A 16,425-nucleotide genomic window follows, 5' to 3' on the forward strand; every position below is an offset into this window, starting at 1 on the left:
AGAGATGAGCTGGCTTCAGGCTGGTGCTCCTCCCACTCTAGGCAGAGTCGGTGCTCCAAGTAGGGAACTGAGCATCCCCATCCAGGAGCTCTCTGCATGCCTGGACTCCATGGAGAGGCCACTTCCAGTGAGGCCTAGGCCCCTTTCCCTGGACAGTCTTCCTCACTGGGGGACATCTCCCTTCTGCTGCTGCTCCTGGAAGGTGGACACTGGATGACTTGGCCATGAGCTGGACTCGCACATCCCTCTCTTTGCAGACCGACCAGGACCAGCACAGTGGTGAGGAGGAGAAAGAGGAAGAGCAGCATGAGTTTCGAGAGGAGGAGGAGGAAGACATCACTACTGACAAGTGGGAAAGCTTCAAGGAGAAGGAGGTTGGCCCTGGGGACAGTCAGAATTCCAACCAGCATCAGCAGCTGAAGTGGGAAAACTCCACACTCAGCTACTGAGTGCAATCTGGACTCTTGTATCCCCACCTCAGAATGTCTGCTACCCATCTCCCAGCCAGTAGGTCCTCCATGTAGAAAATATCTTCAGCCAGCAGGTCTGCGGACTCCCATTGCTAATTATCCTCCCTGCTCAATGTGTGGGACTTTAGGCTCCCACCATTTGCCCACCCCTGCTGGATATATTTTCCCCAAAGCCAGGAGCTGGCTCTTCCTCCCTGCCACCTCCTGCCAGCACAGGGGCTGCAGCACCCCAGACTCCTGCCATCCAGTGAGTTGCCCACCTCTTGCACCTCCAGAAAAGTTGGAATGACTAGACTAGCTGACAAAGAGTAAAAGTTGGTAATCAATTTTTCTTTCTTGAAGGTCTTCATTTTTTTTCCAAACTAGTGCTTTTACAAGTGGTAGAAGGGGGTTAATATGCAGATAATCAATTGACTTTTTACTACTTTTAAATACATTGGAATTGTCCGTGTCCTTTGTGCTAGTGTACTCAGGACTAGGATGTGAAGTTCAGGGACAATGCTCCTGTTACCTCCCCCTTGGGAATCGAGGAGGGGAGGCCTTCCCACTCTGGTCCAGGCATGAGGCCATGTAGCATTTGGTGTTCTTTTTGGGACCAGAACAGTGTTTTGTGTTTGAAGTCTGGAAATGGGTCTTGTCTTTGGGATTCTTCCCACTTCTAGCATTGTGTTTGGGATGGGAGCTTTGGGGTCCCTGGCCTCTCAGGACCAGCAGCTTCCTTTGATATCACCCAGGTCTTGTGTTCCTGTACTGAGGCTTCATAAATGCACATGTTCCTGCTGGGGACGTTCTCTGTGGATCATGGAAACTGACAGCTGTGGCTCAGATCACTTGACCACTTTGTTTTGGAGATAACAGTAGTTTCCTAAAGGATCTGCACTCACAATGGAGAAAGACAGAGTGCTAGAATGTTCCAAAACAGTCTGCAACTACCCCACCCCAGCCCCTATGGGTTGCTCCTGCATAATGCTCCTGCATTGGGGTCAGATCCTCACTCCAGTAGCCAGGAGTCCTGCTGCTGTGATCCATGGGAAGGTTAAAGAGAGAAAGAAGTTGGGGCTAAAGCCACACAGAACTTTGCTCTTAATGTACATGTCAGATGCTAGACTGTAAACCTGGGGGTCATCCTGCACACTGCCCCTGTGACCTCACTGCTAGTATTAAGGATGGCTGTGCTGTTGTGTGGCTGCCCATCCACATGCAGTCTGTGTAGATACTGTCAAGACAGTGGTAGAAGGTAACACAGAGAGAGTTACACTATTTACTAAACCCTTTATTATGTAAAATCCATTAAAAATTAATAGAGCAGGACTTCCCTTCAAGAAATTTGTAATCTAATAGAGGATTTGTAAATTAATATGCATATTAATTTTATATGGATATATATATATATAAACAGCACTATGATATATATATATATATACACATAAACACACACACACACACACACACACATATATATATATAAACATTACTATGACAATGAAGCACAGAAGTATTTTTAGATAACTAGTTTTTTTATCTTGTAAAAGAAAAAAAACATTTAAAAAATTTTAAATGAACAGCATATATCCACAGATGTCCTCATATGGTCTGTAGTGCCTTGGCGTTCCTTCCCAGACCTCATATGGTCTATAGTCCCGTAGTGTTCCCCTTCATGGTGTACCACCCACCTCTCCTTGTTTGAACTCTACCCCATTAATAAAGCACCAGTTCGCCTAAGATCCTCTCAGCTGTTTTCACTGATAATGATTGTATTAAATGTTCTACAGCTTGTTTCACCCTAAGAGGAATTAATATACTATGTTACCTAGTTAGTTGTCATGATTGTTCTGACAGTCTAACCTGCAGTCTTGTGTGGGAGAGGGGCCATAGCCTTCAATATTTTTCCCCATTCCTGTGATCAAACCCAGAGGCTTGATGCATGCCAACCAAGCGGTTTTATCAGTTAGAGTTAACAAGAGTTAAAAATAAGAATAATTTGTTTTAAATTTAAAAATGCTTAGGGAGGACTGATGCCCTTCACAAAGGTTTTACTTACCATTTTTTCACCAGTGAACTTTTTGTAATTTTCCTGTTATTGATCTTTCTCCTGTTTCCTAGAATACAGACATCACTGGAGATTGCTCTGTCATGATTGGTCAGAAGTGAGCCCTCCAATATACCTGCATGAGAATCAATTAGAGTGCTTATTAAAGTGCATACTTTAATACTCTTTTACCTGAATTATTTACTGTTTTCCATTCATATCATTTTGTTCCTTTTGTTCTTTTGTCACACTGCTGGTCCATTCTTTTATCAACTTTGAAACCCTTCCTATTTTCTCTTAATTTTTGCATATAATTCTTAATTCATCTTTATACCACCATTTATCATATCTCTGTTTGTATATAAGGTATGTTAACACCAAATTCACATCTTCATACAAGTATTTTGTATTATAATGACCCTCTCCTTCCTGTTTTCTAAAGCTATAGTTAGTTGCAGATAGAGCAATTTTAGGGTGCTGGTTAGGAATATAGGCTGTGGATATATGCTGTTCATTTTAAAAATTTTTTAAAGTTTTTTTTCTTTTACAAGATAAAAAAACTAGTTACCTAAAAATACTTCTGTGCTTCATTGTCATAGTAATGTTATATATATATATATATATATATATATATGTGTGTGTGTGTGTGTGTGTGTGTATAAATCTCATAGTGCTGTTTTATATATATTCATATAAAATTAATATGCATATTAATTTACAAATCCTCTATTAGATTACAAATTTCTTGAAGGGCGGGCCTGATCTATTAATTTTTAATGGATTTTACATAATAAAGTGTTCGGTAAATAGTGTATCAAGTAATAGGATGGTGGCAAAATTCCGTGACCATTGTGTTCAAAGTAGCAGGTTTCGGCAAGGGGCAAAAGAGGATAAGAAAAATAAAAACTCACACGCAGACAAATGTTTTTGAAGATAAAGCTGGGGTCAGGTGGAATGCTGCTCTCTGATGGAGAAGCAGGTCTAAAGAAATCTTCCAGCAATCTTTATTTATATATGCCTCATCAGCATCTTTCTTTGTACTCATATTTTTATATGGCTAGCAACATCATGCAACTATTCACAGTTGCATTTCACAATTGCAGTGTGCAATGTTAGGAGCTTTGTGTAGCTCTCAAGAAAGTCCATTGGCTGAAGTTACTGTTAGGTGCACAGGTTCAGTTGCAGCAGACTGATGAACAATTGTGGTTTTCTAGCAAGAGAGTTCCTCTGTTCCCAGTAGCTGTGTGTCTGAGATCAAGATTGAGGCTGGTAAGTCTCTAGGACAGAGTCTCCTCATGCAGTGTATAGCCACTGGGACTCTGGCACCTTTGCATAGAAACATTCCCAGGTAACAGGTATGCCACAGCCATGAGGTCATCAGAGACCTCAATCTCAGACACAGCTCTCCCATTCTCTGTCACTGCTCTCCACAGCAACCTTCACTTTAAGATTGTTTTCCTGAGGCTATTTATTTAATGTAAATTTTAACAGAAGGTAATTTAATATTCTCTATTATATTTCAGAAATTCTAATAAATCATTGATTGACCAGAACCATTTTACCAGTTGGAATGAGTTGACAGAAATGGTAATAGTGCTTTTAGATCTAACATGTGACAGACAGGTGTTGTGTAAGGTGTCTGTTCATCTTTGAATTTGATTGCTAGCAAACAATGTAAAAGTTTGTGGGTTTTTTTCCAAGTTTAAGTCACCATGAGTTAGTAGTTTAGGGAAATAAAACACCCTAAAAAGAAAGAGCCCAAAGTACCATCAGTCAAGGAAAGAGAAAAGGTGGCAAAGGCCTTTGGAGATTTGGGGACAGAAAGCCATGAAAAAGAATCTAAAACCAAAGGGAAAGATGACAAAGATGGAAACAAAGTCTCCAATGTTGCCCAACTAGGGATGGCTTTTTCAGTTGACAATACAATCAAGTGGCCAAGTCCTGCACATGGGACTAGGAAAAAAAATCCAGTAATGCAGAAGTGACTAAAGAGCAATATATGCCTGGAAGAGAATTCAGTGTGTTTGGACTTATCCAAGAGGTCTATGCACATATTGCCAGCATCAATCAAACACTTGACTCAATTAACAGAACTTTACATATACAGTAACAAACTGCAGTCCCTCCCAGCAGTGGTGGGCTGTCTAGTAAATCTCATGATACTGTCTCTAAGTAAAAATTAACTTACCAGTCTGCCTGACTCTCTTGATAACATGAAGAAGCTGGACTCTGTACTTCCCTGACCTACAGAATATGGCAAGATGGATGCTGAGCCCATTCAGGCCATCAGAGACCAGCAAGTTCTGCTTCTGTCTGGGGACCCTCCTTCTGGGAGCCCTGAGCCACAGGTGGTAATCTGTCTTCCCTCCTGGAGACACTGCAGGGAAAGACCCCGAGAGGTCCTGGGCAGGGCCAGGAGGTCAGCCAGGCCCACCCTTTCAGAAATTTCCAAACACCCCTGCTGTGAGTAAAGTTTGTCCTTAACTCTTCAGTATGGGACAGCCACCAGCCAGATGCTCCCAAGTAGTCACCATGCAAAGCAGAGGAAACACTCAAACTCCTGACCATGAAACTGATATACAAAGCATCCAAGTGGCTCTAGTTGGCGAGCTTCGGGTTTGTCAGGCAACACAAACAGGGATACTCAGTGTTCTTTGGTAGAAGGAGCAGAGCCAGGCACACTTGGGTGCCCCCTTTACTGGCGCAGCTGCACCCTGCTTCTCATTTTTCTCAGCTGTAAAATGGGCAGAATGAGACCTCCCTGGGGTTTTGGTGACAATGCACCCTGTCCCCAAGCAGCAAGGACTATGAAATGTCCATTTCTAAGAAAGGCATCTCTCTCTCTCTGGTGACATGTCCAGGTAGTGGACTCAGAGCCTGGCCATGCAAGCATAGTCCTCTGGAGAGGCCACTTGCAACCAGATGACCCAAGTGGCAGGTGATCACCAACCTTGAATGCAGCAGCTTGCCGCTGTCAGGGAAAGGTACAGGGAAGGGTGGGGTGGGGCCCAGCAATGACTGTCCCCTCCCTGCTGGGAGAATCCTCACCTGCCTCAGCCAGACATTGGTGGAGGTGGCAGTAGAATTTGAGAAAGAGGAGCTGGTACCTGACTGTTCCTGGGCAGAGGTAAACATGCAGAGAGCCACACCCACCAGAATGTTGATTGGCATCTCTGTTTGAGTCCTTTGAATGGGTGCCTGGCCCTTCAGTGCCCTTTCTGGAATTCCTGTCCCCCAGGGGGCCCCAGATGGTGTTGGGGTGTGGTGTTTCAGCTACTTATTTAAATTAGACCTTGGTCCAGAGGCTCTGAGTGGATACTGTTCATCCCAGAGCTGTTGGAGCGTCAGGAGGCTCATCTTTACAGATGTGCCAACTGGGGACCAGAGCAAGGAAGGTACTGTGTGTGTAGTTGGAGTAGCCCTAGAACTTAGGTCACTGCTGCTGTCCCCATGGTCTGGTCACCTGGGCCAGGGGCTGGGTGGGAGGTGAGGACATACACTGCTGTGGGACCTGGGCCATCAATCCGTCACCACCTCTGGCTACCCTGAGATGCTGAGCATGTTATTCAGCTTCTCTGAGCCTCATTTTCCTCATCTGTAAAATGAATGTGATTCAACCTACTACCACATGCCTGAGGACGGTAATGTGCCCCAACTTGATGTGGGTTCCCCAAAATGTTGGTTGGAACTGAAAACATGATGAATGGAATGGAGAGAGAATAAGAACTGATCCGGGGAGAGAAACATAGGTTCACTTGGACATGATTTGGGGGGAGCAGGAGTGAATTCCAGAGCAACTCTTGCTCCCTCCTGGGCTGGCCCCTGGGTAGGGAGGTCTCTGGAACATAGTCTGGAGGTCACAAATAGCTCCGAGCCTCAGCCACATGCCTCTGGAAGGTGGCTTTTCCCCTCTGTGGTCCTCACTTCCACTTGCTCGGCATGCCCTGGCCGGCTGTCTCTGGAGCCTCTTCCTGGATGGAGAATCTAACCACCTCCGTAAACAGTGATGTGCTGAAACGCAGCTTCAGCTCAGATCCTGCAGTGCCTCACTGGAGCCAGCCAGGGAGGCAAAAGAGGACCAGGGGCATGGCTGAGGACACCACCTGCCTGGGAGTTAGCTACTGAAGTGGGGGCAAAGCGAGGAGGGTGTTTACCTGGTTCCTTGGTCAGAGCCCTTTCCTGGCATTGCAGCCTCTCTGTTCTGTGGGGCTGGGTGGGGCTCTGGGGGCTCCTGAATCCCTAGCTCAGCCTAGGTTGACAGAGGCCCCTCCCTGGCGTGGCAGTGATGGGACCCCTCCCCTGCACAGGAGTGGAGCTACTACAAGCTGCGCTGGAACCTTGCTGATTTTGGCAACATCACCTCCCTCCGGGTCCCTTCAGAGATGATCTGTATCCCTGACATTGTCCTTTACAACAAGTAGGAAGCCATGGAGCCCTGAGAAGACCACCAGGAGGGACAGTAAAGGGGACATGGGGGGCTTCATCATTTCCCTCTTAATGCTTAGCAGAGAACACCCTCCTCTGTATTCTTTTATTCCTTCCATTCTGTTCTCTCCCTCCTACACACCAACATTTACTGGGCACTGAAGATGTATTCATTTGTAGCACGGTGATAGTGGGACAGATTTGCCAACTCTGAGTATCCTTTGGAAAATGTGGTTCAGGCTCTCTAAAAATACCTAAGAGTTGAAATTTTAGAAGATGGCAATATTGTCTGACCAGGTAAGTGGCATCCTATAGTAGCACCTTTGAAGAACAAACTCACTGGGTATGTTTTTTCTTTAATCATGTTTTCTTATACTTGCCTTGGATTCAAGACCCAAAGGATCAATCTCACCCTAGCAACTAGAAGCTAACAGAAGCTGGAGGGTGGTGGGGGGGGGGCAGGGGGAGGAGTCTATAGAGAATCCCAGTGGGCAAAAATCAATGAATTAAGATACTTTTTGATAGGAGAAATAGAAATCTATATTTTTATTAGTATGTTTGGTATCAGGCAATCTTAAAGCAGGTTGCTTTAAGATATTAAGATATTAATAGCTATGACAAGGTTCTGTGGTCATGGTTTTGTATCACACTGTATGTCTGTCATCCCCTGCCAAGGGCTTTGGAAGCCAGCAGAGCACAATAGTGTTTTAAATGCTGTTTTAAGTCCTGCAGCAAAGAAACCAGCTTACCCAGCACTTCCCAATCCCTCAGACCCTACCTTGGAAATGATATTTTTGAACAATAAAACATAGAGAGAGAGTCCATTTCTAGACCTCCAGAGAGGTCAGCGTTTCCTTACACCAGTTCCTTATACTGTCTGGTCCTAGGCAGGCCCAGCGCCCTCTCACCTAAGCCGTCTTGATAAACACACACTTGCTACTGGGTGACCTGGCAGGTCTGACACTGCAGGTACCTGTGTTTGCTGACTCACACCCCCACCCCATTGCTCTGTACCCAGGAGCTGGCACCCAGGAACATTCTAGTTTGGCAGAAATATGAGACTTTTCCTAGGGTCAGATACAACTTCACATGTCAGGATTTTCAATAAAGCCATGACCAATAAGACGATTTTCCAAAAAAGAAACATCTGCTCCACCCAGGCACTGCACTCTGGCCAATCAATAGAACTGTTCCTTTCACCAAATGGGTGCATGTTGCCATCTAGTGGCAACTATGTGAAATGACCAAAATGCCTTTAATTTCTTTTTCTTTTTGACTTTTTGCCTGATGTATTTGTTACTCTCTTTCAAAATTCCTGTTTCCAGCCAGTCTGTCTCTCTACCATGGAACTACTCCATGGGAAACTCCCTTGTATTCTGATGCCCTGGACTTTAGGACAGACCGTAGGAAGCTAAGGGGGAGTTGAAAAAGTCCCATCTGCCTGGTCACCATTATTCCAGTTTCCCCATAGTCCTTGTGAGTCTTTGGATTCTCATTACCATGAAGTCCCCAACCTCATCTACCACAGTCCCTATGATGCCCACCTGGTGGCTCCAGTGAGCGCTGTTAAGGTTTTCCTTGGCCCCAGCTATTTCTTGTTCCTGCAGGGCCCTCTGCTGTGGTGCTCCCTACCCTCCCTTGGCTGAGTCCTCCCTGAGCTCTCCAGTCAGCCTCCTGTTGGTGCCAAGCTGCCTCCTAGGGGGGCCCTAGTGGTTGAGGTTAGATGCATGGACTCCAGGAAGTTTCCTCACTAGCCAAAATCTTAGGTCTCTTGAGCAAAGAACAAAAGATCCAAGTGGAAAAGTCATGATCTTCTACCTAAGAGGCTGCTTGCTCACTGTGTGCTAGGAAAGTACAGTTCAAATTATCACTCTTAAATATTAAAGGAATAAAACAGGCAATGGAACTGCATACACCCTGTGACCTCAAATATGCAAAACCATCAGAAACATTGTCTGTGTGACAGTAGAATAGACATGTATAATATCACAATGTTACTAGTGGGTATTTTAAAAATTCTTGGTACTTACCAGTGTTCTTCAAAACTCCACCTTTTGCAATTAAAACGATGTTATATGAAAAGAAAACTCAAGTGTATTCATCTTCTGGGGAAATTTTATACCCTTGCAAAAGATGGGACACTTGGCCAGCTGAGAACTGCCTTGTTCAGGTTGCTCTCTGCAGCAGTCTGGGTGGGTCAGGTGGGTGTGCAGAGCCCCCAGCTGGTCTTCTCTCCGCAGTGCAGAAGGGGAGTTTGCGGTGACCCACATGACCACAGCGCACCTCTTCTCCACGGGCACTGTGCACTGGGTGCCCCCAGCCATTTACAAGAGCTCCTGCAGCATCGACGTCACCTTCTTCCCCTTCGACCAGCAGAATTGTAAGATGAAGTCTGGCTCCTGGACCTATGACAAGGCCAAGATCGACCTGGAGCTGATGGAGCAGACGGTGGACCTGAAGGACTACTGGGAGAGTGGCGAGTGGGCCATCATCAATGCCACGGGCACCTACAACAGCAAGAAGTATGACTGCTGCTCGGAGATCTACCCTGACGTCACCTATGCCTTTGTCATCCGCCGGCTGCCGCTCTTCTACACCATCAACCTCATCATCCCCTGCCTGCTCACCTCCTGCCTCACCGTGCTGGTCTTCTACCTGCCCTCCGACTGCGGCGAGAAGGTCACGCTGTGCATCTCCGTGCTGCTCTCGTTGACCATCTTCCTGCTGCTCATCACTGAGATCATCCCGTCCACCTCGCTGGTCATCCCGCTCATCCACGAGTATCTGCTCTTCACCATGATCTTGGTCACCCTCTCCATCGTCATCACCGTCTTCGTGCTCAACGTGCACCACCGCTCCCCCAGCACCCACAGCATGCCCCGCTGGGTGCGGGTGGCCCTGCTGGGACGTGTGCCCCGGTGGCTGCTGATGAACCAGCCTCCTTTGGAGCCACACGACTCCCCAGGCCTGAAACTCGGCCCATCTTGTTATTGGTTGGAGACCAACATGAACGCAGAGGAGAGAGAGGAGGCAGAGGAGGAGGAGGAGAAAGACAGATGGGTGTGTGCAGGCCTCCCAGCCCCCTCCATGGGTATCATCTATGGCTGCAGACGCCTGCACCCACAGGCCTCAGGGCCCAGGGCGGAGGCTCCCCCTGGGGAGCCTCGCATACAGAAAACCCTGGAAGGTGTAAACTATATTGCTGACCACCTGCGGTCTGAGGATGCCGACTCTTCCTGAGTGAGATCTGGGTGAGGGCCTCCCCTGGGTGACCCTACCAGCTTACCAGGGAAACCTCCCACCTCAAGGTGGTAGCTAGACCAACCTGGTCCCCTCCCTGAGGGCTGGCCTCACTCATTCATGGCTCCAAAGAGTCTGGAATCAATTGTGAGAGAACATTTAGCTGGCTCTTGGGACACTTGATGGCAGTAGGTCAAGAATGTCCCTGCTCAACCTAACTGGGAAACAGCGAGCAGAGAAGGGCATGCTTAGATGTGGACTCTGCAGTGCCATGCTTATGCCACTACCTACAGGAGTTGGCAGTGACGGGAGGTGGAGGGGGGCATTAGGAGAGCCTGGTGGGCTACCCACCTGTGGCAATGGCCTTCCTCTTTTATGCTAGATGGTCCCCTCTCCTCTTTGCTCATGAGGCCCTCTGTGAAGCTCATGAGTCAACCACCAACCCTGCAGATTCTTGGTTGTACTTGGCTGGGCCTCTCTGCAGCCTCTGCCTTATCTAGCGCTCAGCATAAGCATTCTCTTATCAACTTAGGGAAGGGTGAAAGGCTGGAAAGGATCACTGGATAGCCTTGATGAGTGAAGGAGAAAATTAATCATTAATTTGGGAGCAGCTAGGCATCCATCCCTGGCCTGTATCATTCTACATCTCTGTCACTCAGGCATACTGTAAGTTAAATCTTGAATTCCAAGAACATTTTCACATAGCCTTTCTTTCCAAGGTGGTACTGAAGTTACTAAGATCAAACTGAGCCAATCTGGTTCACTTTAAAAAAAGCTGATAACTTATTTTATCTGAACAACACAAGAAATCATGTTGGAAATCACCTGCTCTTGAATTTGTATAACTTAGTAGAAATATTATGTTTGGAACTTTGAATGTAATAGTGACCTGTCATATTTTCTGGTCATAATTACTAATATATGCTTCTGAGAATTTTTTTTGTGCTAGTGCTCAGAACCCAGAGCCTCATGTATGCTAAACTCACACTGTGCCATTGAGTATCCCCCATTCTGATTTTTAGAATTTTAATAGGCAGAATAAATCATTGAAAGCAACTAAATACCCTGATTTTGTTCTCTGAATTGCCTAATTTGAGTGTGTGTTATACTGTGACTCTAGATGTACACAGTATTTTATAGACATTGAATTTTTTGGCTTCTCACTATTTGTTTATGACAAATATTCCACATCCACAGTTCTCTCCAGTCAAAAATAGCCATCGAATTTTTAATGTCACTGTATCAGCAAATATTTTCCCTTCTTTTATATTGTAATATACCAGATTTTGTAACTGGTGTGCTTTGCTCGATAACCACTGGATGTCACTATAGATCCTCAGATGGAGTACTCTTTTTTTTTTTTTTTTTTTTTTATAATCTCTGTAAGAGGAACTTGGTGGGGGAGTTGACTTCAGCTTCAAGTCCTATGGAACTTAATGGGATCCATGTTTGTCTTGCTCCCATTTTGATTCCTAATTGAAGCCATGGTACGAAGCAGTGGCAATTAGTACATGCCTCCAGCACATACCTGTAGACTCTTTGGGAAAAGGAATTAATTGCATTTTAGTATTACTGCTAGAACAGCTGAGATTTCCATTGTGGATATCATTGTGGAGTGGCTTTAATAAGCAAAATGAATGACTGGAGGCTTTTAATGAAACTGTTTTTATGTGTGCAGCCACGTCCACGTGATCTCTTTAAGACAAAAGCAATGTACAGTGCAGGGAGGGGACAGTTCACTGCTGCCTGCTTTCAAGTTGATTCTTCACATTTTTTTCTTCTTAACAAAATAGGCAGTGTTTTCTTGTTTTCTGGGGCTGATAGGTTGCTGTGCTTTCTGTGCTGTGTATAACTTACCAACTCTCAGATTTGTGATCACCGTTATCACCAGCAAAAAAAAGTCCTGAAGCCTTTGGGACATGTGGCATATGGCTCCTGTATAGTGAACTATGTGCCCTGATCTTGCAGCTTTTAAAAGACCACAGTGTCCTGGTAGCACATGTAAGGCTGGAAATGAAAAAATTCTTAAGCAACAAGAATTTGAAGTGCCCTGCCTGCATGCACCTCCTGCTTCAGCCAATTTTCCTTCTACGTGTTCTCATAGCTTCTGCTGCTTGAGTTCAGATCCCACCAGTTCTCTCCTCAGGATTCTGTTCCTGGTTCTCATGCTTCTAGTAGTATCAAGGTTATCTCTCTGAATGCAGATCTGATTCTCATGCCATATGGGGCCACGTTCCTCTGTGGGCCTTGTAGTACCTTGTGACCTGCCTGCCCCTTGTAACTGCAGCCCATGTCACATCTAGCCTCACTGTTTGTAGTTCAAGAACTGCCTACAAATTTCTGATGCACTGCAGTTTCTTCTCAGTGTCCTTGCTCCTGCTGTTGTGATTCCCAGGAGTCCCTTTTCTGCCCATGTTTATCTGACTTACTGCTATGCATTTTCCACGGTGTAGTTATTTCACCTAGCCCTTTCTTTAAAATACCTATAAAAACAAAGTAAAAATGAAACCTTCAGCTGTTCAGGGCGAGTGACAGCTAACATAGTACCACAGTCTGAGGAGGTTCAAAAGAAAAAAGCAGTTGGGAGCCTCTTACACTCAACCTATCATAGTCACCTTTTCCATCTGAGAGCAAGTAGGGAGACACATCTACCTCCTTCACAGATGTGTCTCCCCCTAGATGCACACTACAGGTGCTCTGAAGCTATTTCTTGAGATGATCAGCACATTTGCTGGAACCACTTTTTCTCATACATCCCTTGAGAAATTGCAAATCCTGAAAAGCAGAGAGAGGTATAGGAGGCATTAGGAGTATTGGCAATATTTTGTGTCCTGGGAGGTGCTGCTCCCACAAGTACATGCTATCTGCAGGAGTGGGAAACAAGTACTTTGGATAGGAATTAGACATTAGGCTATTCAAAGCAAATTATTTACAATATCAATTAACCAGGAAAGTGAAGCTTAATGGTATATATAATAGAAGAATGTTATAAATTATTGTATATTCATGAGCTACAACATTTTTTATCATATAGCTTTTTGTTATGTTTTTGAAGTTATTCTTTAAACACTGATGTGGGAAAATATACAATTTGTAATGATGATTAAATAAAAATATCATATAAAGTATATAATGTTTTCTAAATTTTATGAAAAATGTACACACATACCCTCTTGTAGAACCAGAGAAAAAGACAAGAGGCGGTTATTCCTGATTAATATATTTAAACATGAATTGTGACTACCACTTTTCTTTTCTCTAATAAAAATGTATCCTTTTAGTAATAAGAAAAATAAGAAACAGAGACAATTTTAAAATAAAGAAATTTAAAAAGACTTAGCTAAGTTATCTTCCTGAAGCCCCAAAGTGGGCCAAATTCTATACCATTTCCTACAACGATCTTAATAATAATCATATTATTAAAATTAGATAGTAATTCCATGGGAACAAGGACTCTGCATTGCATACATCTTTGAAATTCATGGTCAAAACAAATAAGTTTGTTTTGAACTAAGTTGTACTAAGCTGTAAAATATTTATATCAAATAATTTAAAGAGTCAGGCGCAGTGGCACACACCTGTAATCCCAGAGGCTCAGGAGGCTAAGAAAGAGAATCGCAAATTCAAAGCCAGTCTCAGCAAAGCAACTCAGTGAGACCATGTCCCTAAATAAAATAGAAGATAGGACTGGGGATGTGACTCTGTGGTTGAGTGCCCCTGAGTTCAATCCCTGGTATCAATAATAATAATAGTAATTATTGTTATTATTTAAAGAATGGATTGCAAAAATACAGAAATGGAAGAGGCTTAGAAAGGAGGACAAAGAAACCACATGGCATGCCCAGCTGGAAATTTACTCTGAATCCTTTAAGGATGCACTGGATAGCTTGGAATATATGGAAGCTGTTTATAGAGCTTCTGATATTTACCCAGTCATCTTCAGATAACATATATGCAAACATTTTGTGGAGAATAAGGCTTTCTATGAATATAAATGATGACTTTGGGGTCTGAGTTAATACAAAGTGTATTTCAATTCACTGGAGAACCAACTACAGGGCTTTTATAGTCATCAAGCCAAAGTGTCACAATTTTCCTAATATCACACTTGGGGAGATGAATCTGGCAGTGGCAATTTTCTGGGAGATCCTAGTGATATTAAGTAGTATTCTTAGGTTAAAGAACCTTTTAGAAATTGAGCCCTTTTTTATTCTTTGCTTCTTCAGTTTTTGTTTTGCTTGGTCAGAGGCTGTTCATTTTTATCTGAAAATAAGATTGACAAAAACGTTTGTAGTTTCTACCCAGTGCAGAGAAGTACAAGGACCATTTGTCTCCTGGAGTTTCCTGTAACAAAGTTATACAAAAGAATTTTTTTCTGGGAGAATTAGAGGTAAAAGCCACTTTTGTTTCTTCTCTTATCAAGTGATGAGAAGAGTAGGGACTCAGGTTTCTATTTGAGCCCCATGCTGTACTTTCAGTAGATTCAGCAAAGAAATCCAGGCAGAAGGTCACAGGTGAGCGCTTTCCATTCTTAGAGGATTGAGGTTTTTTAAAAAGACTTTGAAGTTAAATCAACAGTTTCAGAAAAACTTTTCTTTATTCTTCTTTATCTTCTTTTCTTTTTTAGAAATAAACTTCCTGAAAATTAAACAGAATTACACATAATTATTATTATTTGGTACAGTTTTTTTCAATTGCCATTAGACCTCACTGATATATTTGAAACAAAACTAAAATTTAAAAACAGTATGAAGCTTTTGTTTTTGTTTTAAAGAAGCTGTTTAAACTCTTTGAAGCTTTTCTTTCCTTTTCTGCCTCTATAGTTGCTATTTTCAAGTAATTTAAGAAGACTTTCTTCCTATTTTTCTGTCTACATATATGTAATATTTGATAATTATAATTCACTTTACAATGTCTGGAAAATAATTTCAGAAAAATGTTTAAAAATAGAATTAATTAATTATTGATCAGGTAGTTGGGGGTAGGAAATATGAGGTTAGGATTTATATGATTAAAAATGTGTCTTTAAAGTTTTAATAACATTTTGATATGTTATTTTAAGTGAACTTCATGAAGTTTTCAAAAAATAAAGTATTTAAAACAATTATGTTGAATTTGTGTGAAACTTACCTGGGGTCTTTTCTCAAATGCTAATAACTCCATGTTTGAGTTCTTCTTGGTTTTGAACTTTGCAGTAAAGAGCCTCTGGTTGTAGGATTAATTTGTTTCTTTTTGGTATTTAGAAAAATACATTGTAAGTTTCTTAGTAGTATTACTTGATAGGTTAAAATTTGTTTGCATTTATGATAATGCTAAAGGATGGTCAAGAGAAAGCTTATTGATTAGAAGCTGGCTGGTCCAGAACTTTCCTTAGTTCTTGGTAATGATATTTTATAGCCAGGCCTGGGCAAGATAAAGCTGGTGACCAGCAACTTTTCACTTTCCCTTTAAGTGTTTTCCTTTTCTGGTAAAGTAATCCACCTCATCATCTTGTACGTTCCTATTGAACTTTCTGCCTATAAAGGCCCGTATTTAGATAGCTGTCTTTGTTAAATAACAAATACTATTTTTAATGTAGAATGTGATTTACTGATAATCACTTATGCCACCTGGATTTATTGGGTTATTATAGTCTTAATACTTAATGTCATGAGATTGCTTGGGGGACAATATGTGACAATGCATCCAAATTGAGATAATAATGTATACATTTAAAAAGAATATTTAATGTAATGTGACTTTAAAAGCCAGATTCTGTAGCAGGAAAATTTTATTTTCAATACCAGGCTGATATATGAGGCAAAAGTCCTAATTGCGTTCAACCCTCTGTATTTTAATTTGCTTCCTCTATCTGTTATCTGAATTTTCAGTAGGATGGTACCAGAAATTTTCTTTGAAGGAATGGAAAGTACATCTTTTACTTTTTTACATGTATTCTAGTTTATGACATTTTTGAAGACATTTTTTTCTTCTTAATATTATGAGAATATTTTCCTGATGCTAGTAATGGCATTAAACATTCAATGAAGTTTTCTGAAAGATTGTATTCCGTATTTTTCCTTTCTAGACTGGAATTCTGACCTTTATTTCCATGTGGTCAACAGCAAAAACAACAAAAAAACCCTGGTTATTAGATTTCACTTTTTGGTGTCCATGGGCATTTTACTATTATTATCATTAGTAGTAGTAGTAGTACTATTATTAGTAGTAGTAGTAGTAGTAGTAGTAGTAGTAGTATTTTAGTTACACATCTGTTATAGC

General features: G+C 42.6%; 2 protein-coding genes across 2 annotated transcripts in view; one reads left to right on the plus strand and one right to left on the minus strand.

Moving 5' to 3' along the window:
* Positions 1-6,809: 6,809 nt before the first annotated feature.
* LOC113178309 (neuronal acetylcholine receptor subunit alpha-2-like) lies at positions 6,810-10,164 on the plus strand. The gene is made up of 2 exons (XM_077796650.1): positions 6,810-6,916; positions 9,165-10,164. The coding sequence occupies exons 1-2, from the start codon at positions 6,882-6,884 to the stop codon at positions 10,162-10,164; spliced, it is 1,035 nt and encodes a 344-aa protein (XP_077652776.1). The 5' UTR covers positions 6,810-6,881.
* Positions 10,165-13,424: 3,260 nt separating this feature from the next.
* The window catches only part of LOC144253948 (vacuolar protein-sorting-associated protein 36-like), a 48,730-nt gene continuing 45,729 nt past the window's right edge, over positions 13,425-16,425 (minus strand). Inside the window, exon 6 of the mRNA XM_077796651.1 lies at positions 13,425-14,802. The gene's annotated coding sequence lies outside the window, so the exon portion shown is untranslated. The remainder of the gene's footprint in view (positions 14,803-16,425) is intronic.

The sequence above is a fragment of the Urocitellus parryii genome, chromosome 3, assembly GCF_045843805.1.
Source record: "Urocitellus parryii isolate mUroPar1 chromosome 3, mUroPar1.hap1, whole genome shotgun sequence".
NCBI lineage: Eukaryota > Metazoa > Chordata > Mammalia > Rodentia > Sciuridae > Urocitellus > Urocitellus parryii.

Excerpts from the sequence above, each read along its gene's own strand:
- LOC113178309 (XM_077796650.1), top strand. The coding sequence starts at position 6,882 with ATGATCTGTATCCCTGACATTGTCCTTTACAACAA. Across the intron at positions 6,917-9,164 it reads GACATTGTCCTTTACAACAA|TGCAGAAGGGGAGTTTGCGG; the intron begins GTAGGAAGCCAT and ends TTCTCTCCGCAG.